Source organism: Oncorhynchus gorbuscha, linkage group LG18 (assembly GCF_021184085.1).
Source record: "Oncorhynchus gorbuscha isolate QuinsamMale2020 ecotype Even-year linkage group LG18, OgorEven_v1.0, whole genome shotgun sequence".
Taxonomy (NCBI): Eukaryota; Metazoa; Chordata; class Actinopteri; order Salmoniformes; family Salmonidae; genus Oncorhynchus; species Oncorhynchus gorbuscha.
Genome location: NC_060190.1, coordinates 44243592 through 44256870, shown reverse-complemented (window position 1 = coordinate 44256870; position 13279 = coordinate 44243592). Strand labels below are relative to the sequence as shown.

Below are 13279 nucleotides of genomic sequence, written 5' to 3'. Positions count from 1 at the left end.
TCCCAAGCTTAATTGCACCCCTCATGTCTCTATTATAACTAATGATTAACAATAGTTCAAGCTCAGAAATCCAAACCCATCACCTAAGTAATGTGTGGTCATTTGTAGCAGTTTCCTCAGAGTATGGTCATACTGAAAATGTTGTACAAAATCCCCCATAATTTAATCTCAAAATCATTGAAATGGTTGAAAATAAACCATTTGTCACGTTTAAATATTTTCTGTGAATTATTTTTTTTTAAACGTTTTTTCCAATTACCTTGACTGTTCTCTGAACATATATAAACAACACAGATATAACGATCGTGAAATGCGTAGCGCACATAGGCACTCAAAATTGGGAACCATACACACACCAACATAGAAATATAATACCTAGAAACCCCCTTAGTCACGACCTGACCTAAAACACCATGGAGAACCCCGAGGGCTCTCTATGGTCAGGGTGTGACAGTACCACCCCCCCCCAAAGGGGTGTGGACTCCGACCGCAAAACCGGGGAGGGTTAGGGTGGGCAACTAGCGTCGGTGGCGGCTCCGGTGCGGGACATAGCACCCGCTCAGACCGTGGATCGTCACTGGAGGCTCTGGGCCGTGGACCGTCGATGCTGGCTCTGGGGCGTGAACCGTCGCTATAGAAGCTCCGGGGCGAGAACCGTCACTATAGAATCTCCGGACCGTGAACCGTCGCTGGAAGCTCCGGACCGTGAACCGTCGCTGGAAGCTCCGGACCGTGAACCGTCGCTGGAAGCTCCGGACCGTGAACCGTCGCTGGAAGCTCCGGACCGTGAACCGTCGCTGGAAGCTCCGGACCGTGAACCGTCGCTGGAAGCTCCGGACCGTGAACCGTCGCTGGAAGCTCCGGACCGTGAACCGTCGCTGGAAGCTCCGGACCGTGAACCGTCGCTGGAAGCTCCGGACCGTGAACCGTCGCTGGAAGCTCCGGACCGTGAACCGTCGCTGGAAGCTCCGGACCGTGAACCGTCGCTGGAAGCTCCGGACCGTGAACCGTCGCTGGAAGCTCCGGACCGTGAACCGTCGCTGGAAGTTCCGGACCGTGAACCGTCGCTGGAAGTTCCGGACCGTGAACCGTCGCTGGAAGCTCCGGACCGTGAACCGTCGCTGGAAGCTCCGGACCGTGAACCGTCGCTGGAAGTTCCGGACCGTGAACCGTCGCTAGAAGCTCCGGACCGTGAATCGTCGCTGGAAGCTCCGGACCGTGAATCGTCGCTGGAAGTTCCGGGCTGTAGAACTCGCTAGAGACTCCGGACTGTGAACACGCACTGCTGGACGAGTGCGGGGAGCCGGCAGAGGACGTACCGGGCTGGGGAGGCGCACTGGAGGCCTGGTGCGTGGAGCCGGCACAGGTTGCACCGGACTGATGACACGCTCTTCAGGGCGAGTGCGAGCGGCCGGCATAGGACTGGGAAGGCGCACTGGAGGCCTGGAGTGTGGAGCCGGCACATGTTTCACCGGACTGATGACACACTCCTCAGGGCGAGTTGTGCACTGGAGGCCTGGCCGAGGAGCCAGCACAAGTTGCACCGGACTGATGACACACTCCTCAAAACGCCTGCGCTGCAGCATACTCCTAGCCAACATCTCTCCGATATCCCTCCTCAAACTGCTCCATCGACTCCCAGACGGTCTCTGGCTTTCTCCTTGGCCGACCACCCCTTGTGCCACCCCCCTCAAAAAAACTTTGGGTTGCCCTTGGGCTGTTTGTGGCCGCAGACCCCGGCGTCGTTGCTGTCCTCCTTTATTCCTTGTTGACTCGCATCCACCTAGTATCTCTTCCCATGACCAACTCTCCTTTACCTCCTGGGCACGCTGCTTGGTCCCGTAGTGGTGGGATATTCTGTCATGACCGTCGTATGAATAATTTGACCAAGGCGCAGTGTGAGTATAGTTCCACATTTTAATGATAGTGAAACTTCCAAAACAACACAGCTATAACGATTGTGAAATACGTAGCACACATAGGCACTCATACAAAACAATATCCCACGTTGCAGGTGGGAAAAAGGACACACTAAGTATGATCCCCAATTAGAGGTAACGATCATCAGCTGCCTCCAATTGGGAACCATACACACCACACCAACATAGAAATATAATACCTAGAAACCCCTCTAGTCACGACCTGACCTAAAATACCCGAGGGCTCTCTAAGGTCAGGGCGTGACAATAGCGACTATAGAATTGACCCCAGCTCTGGCCAAGTGTAACCAACATTGTATTCTGACTGTAGTCAACCTTGTTTCCGTCTTCAGCACGTTCTCTTCTTTCTCTATCTAATTGTGGTCTTTGTCTGTGGAAACTGTTCTCTATAACTCCATTTCATGAAATATATTCCTTTCTGATGAGTGAAAATAGTGGAAATGCGTACTTTGTACACTTTACTGTAAAAATATTAGTATAAAGTATTTTACATTTTGTCTATCACTGTCTTTTGTGCTCTATATGTGTGATTCCTCCCTATGGTTTTAACATCATTGTGATGTTTGTCCCCAGACTGTGATGGCACCACAGGCAGGTCAGGAGGTCCAGGTAGAGCTGTATGATAAAGACATGGACAAGGATGACTTCCTGGGCAGGTGAGAAACTGCTTTTGTGTCCCAAATGGCACTCTATTCCCTATAGAGTACATGACTTTTGACCAGAGGCCATAGGGCGCTGGTCTGGTACTCAGCCGATGTCCTGTAATGTTTTGTTACCCTGTTGTTGTCTTGGTTTGAAGCATCCTTTGTAGTTCCCTGTAAGTGTTTAGTTTTACTTTGGACTACAATGATGCACCATTTTTTTTTGTACAGGTGTAACATCAGTATGAGAGACATCATACAATCCCAGTATACAGACCAGGTAAGGTTTACATGTCTCCCTCTTCTCTTGTACTAAATAATGTCTGTACTCTCTTACATTGGAACGCTCATCTTCATATTGCATTACTTTTAGTTTCAGAACACTCTATCTTATGTGTGATCTGTGTCTGTTCCAGTGGTACACTCTGAATGATGTGAAGTCAGGTCGTGTTCACCTGGTACTGGAGTGGGTACCTACAGTATCAGAAGCAGACAGACTGGATCAGGTCAGTTCTATTTCTCTCCTCTCTGTCTCTACAAATTTAGCTTTTTTCCCCTTCTTCTTTTGCCCTATCTCTCATTCTATTACTAGTTTTGAACCTTTTAACCACCTGGTTTGATGTGATTTAACTCTAACCTCCTCATGTTCCAGGTGCTGCAGCTACAGTCTCTCCAGTCCTACCAGAACAAGGCTGTTCCCTCTAGTGCTTTGCTCTTCGTCTACATGGATAGAGCCCACTCACTGCCTGTGAGTCACCTCAGACACTGAGCCACTTTGAATTTATGAACCCTGGCATTGGTTTGTTGTCATTGGGTCTGTTGTCTTTTACAGCTGTAATATGCTTTCAGCGCAGATGTTTCATTTTTATTTTGTCTCGTGTCTCACAATACTTTTTTTTATGACTGTTGTATTGTTTGATCTCTATGTTTTTTGTAGTTTAAGAAGAGTGGGAAGGAGCCAAAGGCTGGAGCTGAGCTAGTTCTGGGGAAGACAACCTACAGAACCAAGGTGAGATACAGTAGATGTAGAGCTGAGATGTTTGACTTGTAACAGGATCTGCCTTGAATGTGAACTTATTTGTCTCTCTGAAGGTGTGCGATCGCACCAATTCCCCCCAGTGGGATGAGGCTTTCTACTTCCTGGTTCGTGACCCCAGAGAGGAGATACTCATAGTGAAGGTGAGAGTTCAGTCTGCTTCAGGATGGAGTTACTAAACATGGATAATGTTTAATCTAAACATAATATCACTCACTAGGGGTGTAACGGTACAAATATTCGTACCGAACCGTTCGCTAAAGGGACCTTAGTTCGGTCTGCATTGTGAACCCGAAGGAATAAATAAATACAAATATATTGGCAAAACAATATATATATATAATACAAACACTAAGCCTATATACTTTGCGTTGTAGGCCTATGCCTCTTGAGTACATCTGAGCTGATAAAACATTTCAGGCTATTCCGTTAAAATAACTAGAGCTTATGTACACGTTGTAATCAAAATTAATAATCTTAATGGCCGCATTTCAAATTGTCCTTTTGTGAAGCGCAGCCGGGAACTAGTTCTGTATGATGGCGAGTGGTGGGAACAATTAGCCAGAATTGGAGGATTCCTCCATCATTTAAATCTCCAGGTTGGGAACATTTTGGATTCTCAGTAGATTACAACGACGATGGACAGAGAGTTGTGGATAAAAGATTAACAGTATGTCGCCACGCTCAACGAGAATAGCTTATGCAGCTGCCAACAACTCAAATATGTTGACACATTTACGCTGACATCGCCCGAGTATACCGGAGCAAGGTGGAAAGGCAAAGACACAACAACACAACATTGTCTCCCCTCTGCATTCAAGCAGCCCTTGGCAGCTGATTCTGACCTGGCCAAAGAAATTACAAGAGCGAAAGGTAGGCTATATTTATAGCACCCTGTAGTGAGGTGCGTACTGGCGGAAGAGAAGTCAGGAGCAGGAGAGCGAAAACTGATTTACAACGGTTTCGTTTAATATCCACAAACCACATCAACAGAACAATACAATAAATGGGTCAAACAAAACCCGGTGAATACCAGCATACCGTTGCACAAGCACTACAAGAAACCAATTACCCACAAGGACATGGGGGGGAACAGAGGGTTAAATACACAACATGTAATTGATGGAATTGGAACCAGGTGTGATGGAAGACAAGACAAAACCAATGGAAAATGAAAAGTGGATCAGCGATGGCTAGAAGGTCGGTGACTTTGACCGCCGAACGCCACCCGGAAAAGGAGAGGGACCAACTTCGGCGGAAGTCGTGACACACCCCTTCTCTGTGGTTGAGAATAGGGAGTTTCAGCACCTCGTGAAAGTGCTCGAGCCACGTTACGAACTTCCCTCTTGCACCCATTTCAGCAAACAGGTAGTACCCGCTCTATATAAGCAAGCCAAAGCCGAAGTTTTCAATGAATTGGCCAATGCACCCTGTGTTGTGCTTACTTCACAGTGACAGCCTATCATATTACACCAGAGTGGGAGATGTACTGTGCTACAGACACGCCCCCTTTACGAGAGTAGCATGTGCGCATCTGGTACTAAAGGAGGCAGTGTCTTGGTGCGTTCGTAACCAAGTAGGAAGTGGAATTTTACCACATACGACTGGGAAAAATCCTCTTGAATGGCCCTCCAACTTCTAATTTAGTGGGAAACTCATTTATAGTTCTGAGCACCCACATGGTGACCTCTGATGGTACCTACTAAGGAAATGCCTCTATATATCAGCATTTTCGGGAGTTAAATGCAACAACAAAACATTATTCATAAAAAGCCATTGTGTTTTTTTAACTTTATAATTTGTTTTCAAGCCTAATAGCTGTACTCTTAGTTTATAGTTGACGTAGCTTGTTGGCAGTTAGCCAATTGTTCAAATCACATGAATGCGTCCAACTGGTATATATACACGTCTGGTAAATTTCCACCTCCCATAATGCCCAACATAACAATCCTGTCACAACAGTCAATCCTGGGAACATTGTGAATGGCATTTAATTGCACCGCTGTACCGAAACCAAACCAAACCATAACCCCACTATAAACAGCTTGCATAGTCACTGATAAATGCAATTCATCCATACAAATCTCCCATTCGACCTTTTTCTCTTTTCCTTTCTAATTCACTCTGTATTTATCTTTCTCTAGCTCTCCAGTGCTTGGGATCAGGCGATAGGTTCTCTGGTGGTACCAATCAGAGAACTGCTGTCAAAACCAGATCTGGTCCTGGATCAGTGGCTGAGTCTGGATGGAGCCTCACCTGACAGTCAGATTCTACTGAGGGCTGAACTCAAGGTGAGACACGCACACTCATACTCGCACTCACAAACATCAACTATCAATGTGAGGAACAAAATGTGCCATATAGTACACAAAGTGCATTTATGTAATTTAGCAGACGCTCTTATCCAGAGCGACTTACACTAGTGAGTGCATATATTTTTGGTCCCCATGGGAATTAAATCCATAACCCTGGGACATGTTATGTACTTTTCCTGCACCTAGCAGTCTAATCTTAAAGCTATTGGTAAGTAATTAGCTGCATGTTTTCGTTCACAGATCCTGAACTCAAAGATGACTGAGGGTGTTGGGCTACCACAAGGTCCAGAAACTATTACTCTTGGGAGATACAGTGAGGAGCAAGTTACTGAGACCAATGAGGAGAAACAACACAATGAGGTGCCATCTGAGGAGTGAGTTTTGTCTTGGCCCCTCCCAGTATTCAAATTGTTGAATTGTAATTATAAGTTGATTGCAAATGCAAATGTGTGCAGTGTAGGGTTTTCACGTGGCAAGGGACAAAACATGAAGCGGACAACATTTCCTGAAGAAAACAGTCCTAATGTTGGAAACAAGCAGCCTCATGTTTGTAATGTACTGGGTGTAGTGGGTAAGAAGTCAGGCGCAGGAAGCAGAGAGTTCAGGGTAGTGATATATTTAATGCACAAAACGGCGAACATGAGCCAACCCCACGAAACAAATGCCCCAAACACGGGGACTTAAACAGTCCAGCAAAACCCACGAAATGGGAAACACGTAACCCATAGACGTGCACACAAGTTACACAAAACAATCCCGCACAAAGAGCAGGCGGGCCTACTGGTAAATAAAGCCCGACTAATCAGCCTAAAACACAAACTGGTGAAACCAATAAACAGAAAGGGGAAAAGGGATCAGTTGCAGCTAGTAGGCCGGTGACGACGACCGCCGAGCGCCACCCGCACAGGAAGGAGAGCCACCTTCGGTAGGAGTCGTGACAATGTTGTCCCCCAGAATTACATGTTTTTTTATTGCACACAATATATTACATGCAGCAGGTTTTTTAAAGGACCAAAGAGTTGAATCTGCTTTGTGTTTTCCTTTTTGCCACGGAAAATCAGGTATCATATGTTTGTGATACTGGTATCGTGACAACCCTAATAAAGTGTATGTAAATTATAAAACTCTTCAACATGTGTGTCTCTTTGTGTGTATTCTCAGGTCTGTTGCAGTCTCCAGCCAACCCGCTGTCTCAGAACCGGAAGAAGAAGAGGTCTTTGAGGCTGCCAAAGAAGAACCCAGCCCTCCTGAGACACTCCCCACACACACCAGCCCTGATCCCAGCTTTGATACTGAGGTGAGATCCTGGATGTGGATGTCTGTATATGGGTTTCAAGATGCATTCTGTGGATATGTTTTTATTGAAACCAAGAGTTTATGTATTAACAAGATAGATTCTGTTTGATTTTGATATGAATTGCATGACCGACTACAACTTTATAGCTGCAGGTGAAAGTATTGACGTGTGTTTTTGACCGACAGATAGAGGAGCCAGAAGACAGTGAGGTGGAGGAACCTATCACCATCACCCAACAGTCAGTCACAGCAGACACTGAGGAGCAAGAACCCTGGCAGAGGCCAACAGCAGGGTGAGCTCCATTCAACAACGCATGCAGAGAGCTTTTCATGTACTCTGACTCTGCATAGACAATCTTCAGTGTGGTGAAGCAACTATAAACATGCTGTGTGTGTGTGTTGTGTTCCTGTGTGTGTATACTCAGGTCTGGTATAGACGACATTGCCAGAGCTACAGTGTTTAGCCTTCCCTCTGTGTCTGTACCTGAGAAAGCTGAGGCCATGCCTGATGTCGTCCTTGAAACCCGCCCTCCTCACACAACACCTAACCCCAGCTTTGGCACAGAGGTGGGTGCTTCACTGAAGGGACAACACAAATATATTGCTTAGACCAATAGTTTGAACCAAAATGTAAAGGATTAAACCAAAAATGTATCAAAAAGACTATAATATTTCATATTTTGAGAATACTAGGATGCCTTCAAAACGTGCTTGAGTGTCACTGGGGTTATGTTGTTTGTCCTGTAGGGGGTGATGAGAATCCACCTATTGGAGGCCAAGGATCTGGTTGCCATGGATAAACTGATGGGGGGCCTGAAGAAGGGCAAGAGTGACCCCTACGTCAAGATCAACATAGGAGGGGTCAAGTTTAAGAGTCATGTGATCAAGGAGAACCTCAACCCTATCTGGAACGAGATGTATGAGGTATGGAGGGAGTTGGAGTTTTTAGGAAAGCTCATCTCTCTAGGACAGGGTGTTAGACATTGTGCACATTTAAATGAGCAGTAAAATGTATTGTGCGGTGCCTTAAAAAGTAAAAGCTATACATTTTAGAGTTTAGAGTAGAGATCGTTTGTATGAGCTGCAGTGTCTCCACTCGTGGATCATTATGAAGGGTTTTGTCGTAAAAATGTATCTGAGACCACTAGAAGTTTGTGACATTTGTACATTTTCTTCCTTATTATCATGTAATAGTATTATTTGTGTTTAGTTTTGTTGTTATTGATTTTCCCTGATGTGTGTTTCCCAGACTGTGCTGACCCCCCAGGCTAGAGAGGAGATCCAGGTAGAGCTGTATGATAAAGACATGGACTCTGATGACTTCCTGGGCAGGTGTGTTCTAACTGGACAACTATACACTATTTAATCAGTAACCTGTTATTGATATTCAAGGGATATGTCCCAAATGGCACCCTATTCCCTTTATAGTCCACTACTTTTGACCAGAGCCCTATGAGCCCTGGTCAAAAATATTGCACCAAGTGAGGAAACAGAGTGCTATTTGGGATGCACACAAGATAAGAGGTACTGTCTTTATAAACTTTGGCCTTATGGTAGACGGCTTTGCAAAGTTTTCTACTTGTCTACTATTACGTATCAAACAGATCTATATAAAAAAGTCACAAGAATCTAATGCCAAATAGTTGCCAAAACTTTTTTGTTTTTTTTTGTGTGCAGGTTCATGATCAGGCTGAGTGATGTCATCAGGTCCCAGTACACAGACCAGGTGAGTCAAGAGTCTTTATACAGGAAGTCAGGACAGAGTTTGGAATTGATTTAATTCCTCTGTCCTGTGGCCCTTTTATCACTTGTAATAAAAGTTTTGATTGTGAGGTTATTACTGTTGTCACAGTCTAGCTTTACATTCTACCTCTACTGATTGTGCTAGATTTGTACACAGTCTAAAGCGTATATTTCTGTGTTCCAGTGGTACACTCTGAATGAAGTGAAGTCAGGTCGTGTTCACCTGGTACTGGAGTGGGTACCTACAGTATCACAACCAGACAGACTGGATCAGGTCAGTTCTATTTCTCTCCTCTCTGTCTCTACAAATTTAGCTTTTTTCCCCCTTCTTCTTTTGCCCTATCTCTCATTCTATTACTAGTTTTGAGGTCAGTCCAACTCCTTTCTCAGTTTCTTCTGCCTCTCTCACCTCCTATCTCTTTCACTATGATTTCAGTTCAGCAATCTCTTTCCTCCCCGTCCTGTCAGTCACTCCAAGAAAGTTTTTCTATTTGCAGAAAGCAGTTGATTCATATTCCATAACTCCTGCTATGTGGCATAACAGAGCACAGCATTAGTATCACGAGATGTCTCAATGTAACTCTTTCCTCCCCAACCTCCAGGTGCTGCAGCTGCAGTCTCTCCAGTCCTACCAGAACAAGGCTGTTCCCTCTACTGCTCTCCTCTTTGTCTATATGGACAGAGCCCACTCACTGCCTGTGAGTCACCTTTGACCTTTTACCTCTGATGGGATTCTGTTGTCATGTTGCCATGATCTTGATGGCCTACTGTCATCTGATGTTTGTGATAAACTGTGATGCTTCACTTGGTTATTTTCTCTTGTGTTGTTTCATTGCTGATACATTATCTCACCATAATAGTCTTACATTATCCATTTTTTTCCCTTATCAGTTATGTCACTAATTGCCCTAGAGTGACCTTTATCTGTGTTTCTAGTTAAAGAAGAGTGGGAAGGAGCCAAAGGCTGGAGCTGAGCTAGTTCTGGGGAAGACAACCTACAGAACCAAGGTGAGATTCAGCTTACAATATCACGCTTGTAAGTTGTCTTAGATTGACCAACTAACGTCTCTTTTCCCTATCTCTCTTAAGGTGTGTGATCGCACCCACTCCCCCCAGTGGGACGAGGCTTTCTACTTCCTGGTTCGTGACCCCAAAGAAGAGATGCTCATAGTGAAGGTGGGTGGTTGTTTGAGTGTCATTGCAAGCACTTTGCTTTCTCTTGCGTTACTCATTTACAACAATATACAATTTCTTTATTGTCCATTAATGTGGACATTTTGTTCAGGTCAGCAGCAGGTCAGTCACTTAAGGGTGTCTCTCTCTATCTCTACATGTAGCTCTCCAGTGCTTGGGATCAGGCGATGGGTTCTCTGGTGGTACCAATCAGAGAGCTGCTGTCAGAACCAGATCTGGTCCTGGATCAGTGGCTGCATCTAGATGGGGCCTCACCTGACAGTCAGATTCTACTGAGGGCTGAGCTTAAGGTAAAACACACACACGCACACACACTTCTGTATCCTCTATTGTTACTGTTGAAATTATTACTTACAAGGTGTATCTTTTAACAGATTCTGGACTCTAAAATGGTGGAGCTGATAGGTCAAGGGACACTGCCGTGCGCTGCAGGAAACTGTGGGCAGGTGAAGCTGTCTCTTTCATATGCCTCAAAGGAGAAGAAACTCACCATTGCAGTCCATGCCTGCAGGTCTGCATCTGAGTGTCTGCATCAACTCAACTCTTTTCATATAGCAAGAGCACAGAGTTTGTCATTGTCAGGTCACATGATGGTCTGCAAACGCTACTGCCCCCTACATATAGCCTAGCTTTGATCTCACTGCTAAAGAAAGGGTCCATTCATGTAATGATATCCCTATTTTCAACAAATTCCTCATACTGTACCTTTTTCTCTTACTTTACCATTTGACCACACTGGTTTTTAAGGTCATGGATCATGTTATATGTTGTGTGTTTCTGTATAGGGATCTCCAGTCCTCCAGTAAGGATGGCCTAGACACCTACATCTCCCTCATGCTGCTGCCAGACAAAACCAAGGCCACCAAGAAGAAGACAAGCGTCAAGAAGAGAGACCTGAACCCAGAATATAACGAGAGGTGTGAGGTGTTATGTGTGTGTGTCTCACTGCCAACTGAGTCATTTGAACCTATCTGTGTTAAATGGCAGAGTGTAAAAGTATTGTCCCTGCCCCCTCTGTGTAGGTTTGAATTTGATCTGTCTGTGGAGGAGGCCAGGCGCAGGCATCTGAGTGTGTCGGTGAAGAACAGCTCAGCGTCCTTCAGGAGCAGCGATATCATTGGACAGGTCAGCCTGGGCTTGGATTACAGCATCTTCTTTTATGGCTATATTTTACTCATCATACTAAACTGTATCAGCTGGGTAGCTTTGGAGTAAACATGGTGTCTGAACATTGTTTTGTTTTTTTCTCACCTGGTGCAAATGATGACTCATGCTTCTGTTCCACCCATGCAATATCATGTTAGTATTATGCAAATGGATCTTGTTTTGAATGCTGTGTATAGTAATATTTGTTCTTATCAAACTTCTTCTTTCAGGTGCACATAGAGCTGGCTCAGATTGACCTGGCCTCTGGTGTCACAGAATGGTGAGTAGTAACCATAAAACAGGTAGCAATGAACAAATTGATTGATTGCGCTAACGAAGGTGGTTGACTGACAATTTAGCCACAATACACTGACCTTGACGCTGTTATTATGTGTGTGTCTTCTCGTTGGAGTGGTAGCCATACAAAATGCTGGGTTAATGAATTAAGCCACTTTTACTTTACTTTAACCCTCCCACAGGTTTGACTTGAAAGAGGAGGCTGAATAGTGGATCTGTTTGCAGCTGCCATACCTGTTATACCACAGGTTTAAAGTGAACCTGTACAGCCTAACTCACGCTGATGCCTTCCCCCACCTACCTTTACCGCTGCTGCAGCCTGCTCTGTCCTTTCACCTCTCGTCACTTGTCTGCCTGTTAATGTCTATCTCTATATATTCACATATCAATATTATCACTAAAGACAGGGCAACTCAATACGTCAGACAATCTGGATTGGACCAGAAAGTCAGTATTAGACAGTTTAATCTGAAGTTTATACCGAGTATTAATAGTTATGATGTAAAAGGTCAAAATGTGTATATACTTACGGATGTTACACACTTTAAGAAGGTTAAGGGTTATACCTGCATACTTTAAGAACTGATGAGGGTTATACCTGCTTATGAAAGTTACTTTTTAAAAGTATATTACCAACTTGTTAGGGTTATTTGAAGATCATTTGAAGGTTATGTACGTTGAAGGTTAATGTACTGATGAATGATAGTTATATGCATTTATCTTGCCAGTGAGGAAGGAGTTCATGTTATCAAGGTACAGAAACTCTTTCCTTAAACAGGAAGTGAATAGGGACCAGCAAAATGCGTTGTCAGGATACAGTATCAGTTCTGTATTTGATAATACCAAAGTAACAAACATGATTTGGAAGATATATCAGGGAATTCCATAATATATTATGGAATGTTATTTGTTGTGGGTTGTTAAGCATGTTAATATTAATAGAAGGATAATGAAGAATATGTAAGATTGAAAGTACAGTATTATGGGCTTAGATACAGTATGGGTCCTTGCATATTCAGTCTCATGTAGTCAGATACACAATACACCTTTAACCCACACGCCTTTACTCAGTGTCTAGTCAGGAACCTCCCTTACTAAAAGAGCATTGCTTTTATGTTACCTTACTTTGCCTTATGTTATTAAACAGAGACTACCACTATAGTATATAACAATGATATATACAGTACTGTCATCCATATCTTATCCATGTGAACTGTACCCAATAGCCAAAGTCACTCTGATAATACAGATTACAGATACTGACCAGTGGGGTTCAAATGTGTTAAATGGAGTGTTAACAGTTATTCCTTTCAAACTATTTATCTGCCATTTCATTGTCATAGTGTTTGTTATGCTCCATTCCATTTTGTTACATATCTTTTTGTTTAAACTTTTAAAACATTTTACTTGCCCTTGTGGTACTATACTGCTTTGATGTGTTTTACATTTGTGTATTTTTGTTTTATTGCAGCAGATTTTTTAACGCATTACATATATTGTCCCTGAACTTTGCCAAAATGAAAATTCCTTTGAAAAAATAAAGATGGTAATTACAATCAGTGTCAAACACTTTTTGCACCTTACGAGATCAATCTCCTGTGGTACAGAAACTAGTCCTCAAGTCCTACAAACCTATTAGTGGAGTTCAAAATTTAACCAAAATTATTCTGC

General features: G+C 44.0%; 1 protein-coding gene across 1 annotated transcript in view; it reads left to right on the top strand.

Annotated features, from left to right (window-relative positions):
• The window catches only part of LOC124002962 (extended synaptotagmin-1-like), a 38290-nt gene extending 25126 nt beyond the window's left edge, over positions 1 to 13164 (top strand). The window contains exons 29-52 of the mRNA XM_046310830.1: positions 2514 to 2596; positions 2813 to 2861; positions 2998 to 3087; positions 3234 to 3329; positions 3519 to 3590; positions 3674 to 3760; positions 5762 to 5908; positions 6173 to 6306; positions 7094 to 7229; positions 7415 to 7521; positions 7654 to 7795; positions 7976 to 8152; positions 8478 to 8560; positions 8906 to 8954; positions 9156 to 9245; positions 9574 to 9669; positions 9908 to 9979; positions 10061 to 10147; positions 10309 to 10455; positions 10540 to 10676; positions 10951 to 11082; positions 11188 to 11290; positions 11542 to 11591; positions 11791 to 13164. Coding sequence (XP_046166786.1) covers positions 2514 to 2596; positions 2813 to 2861; positions 2998 to 3087; positions 3234 to 3329; positions 3519 to 3590; positions 3674 to 3760; positions 5762 to 5908; positions 6173 to 6306; positions 7094 to 7229; positions 7415 to 7521; positions 7654 to 7795; positions 7976 to 8152; positions 8478 to 8560; positions 8906 to 8954; positions 9156 to 9245; positions 9574 to 9669; positions 9908 to 9979; positions 10061 to 10147; positions 10309 to 10455; positions 10540 to 10676; positions 10951 to 11082; positions 11188 to 11290; positions 11542 to 11591; positions 11791 to 11818 — 2394 coding nt within the window. The 3' untranslated portion in view covers positions 11819 to 13164. The remainder of the gene's footprint in view (positions 1 to 2513; positions 2597 to 2812; positions 2862 to 2997; positions 3088 to 3233; positions 3330 to 3518; positions 3591 to 3673; positions 3761 to 5761; positions 5909 to 6172; positions 6307 to 7093; positions 7230 to 7414; positions 7522 to 7653; positions 7796 to 7975; positions 8153 to 8477; positions 8561 to 8905; positions 8955 to 9155; positions 9246 to 9573; positions 9670 to 9907; positions 9980 to 10060; positions 10148 to 10308; positions 10456 to 10539; positions 10677 to 10950; positions 11083 to 11187; positions 11291 to 11541; positions 11592 to 11790) is intronic.
• Positions 13165 to 13279: the final 115 nt, after the last annotated feature.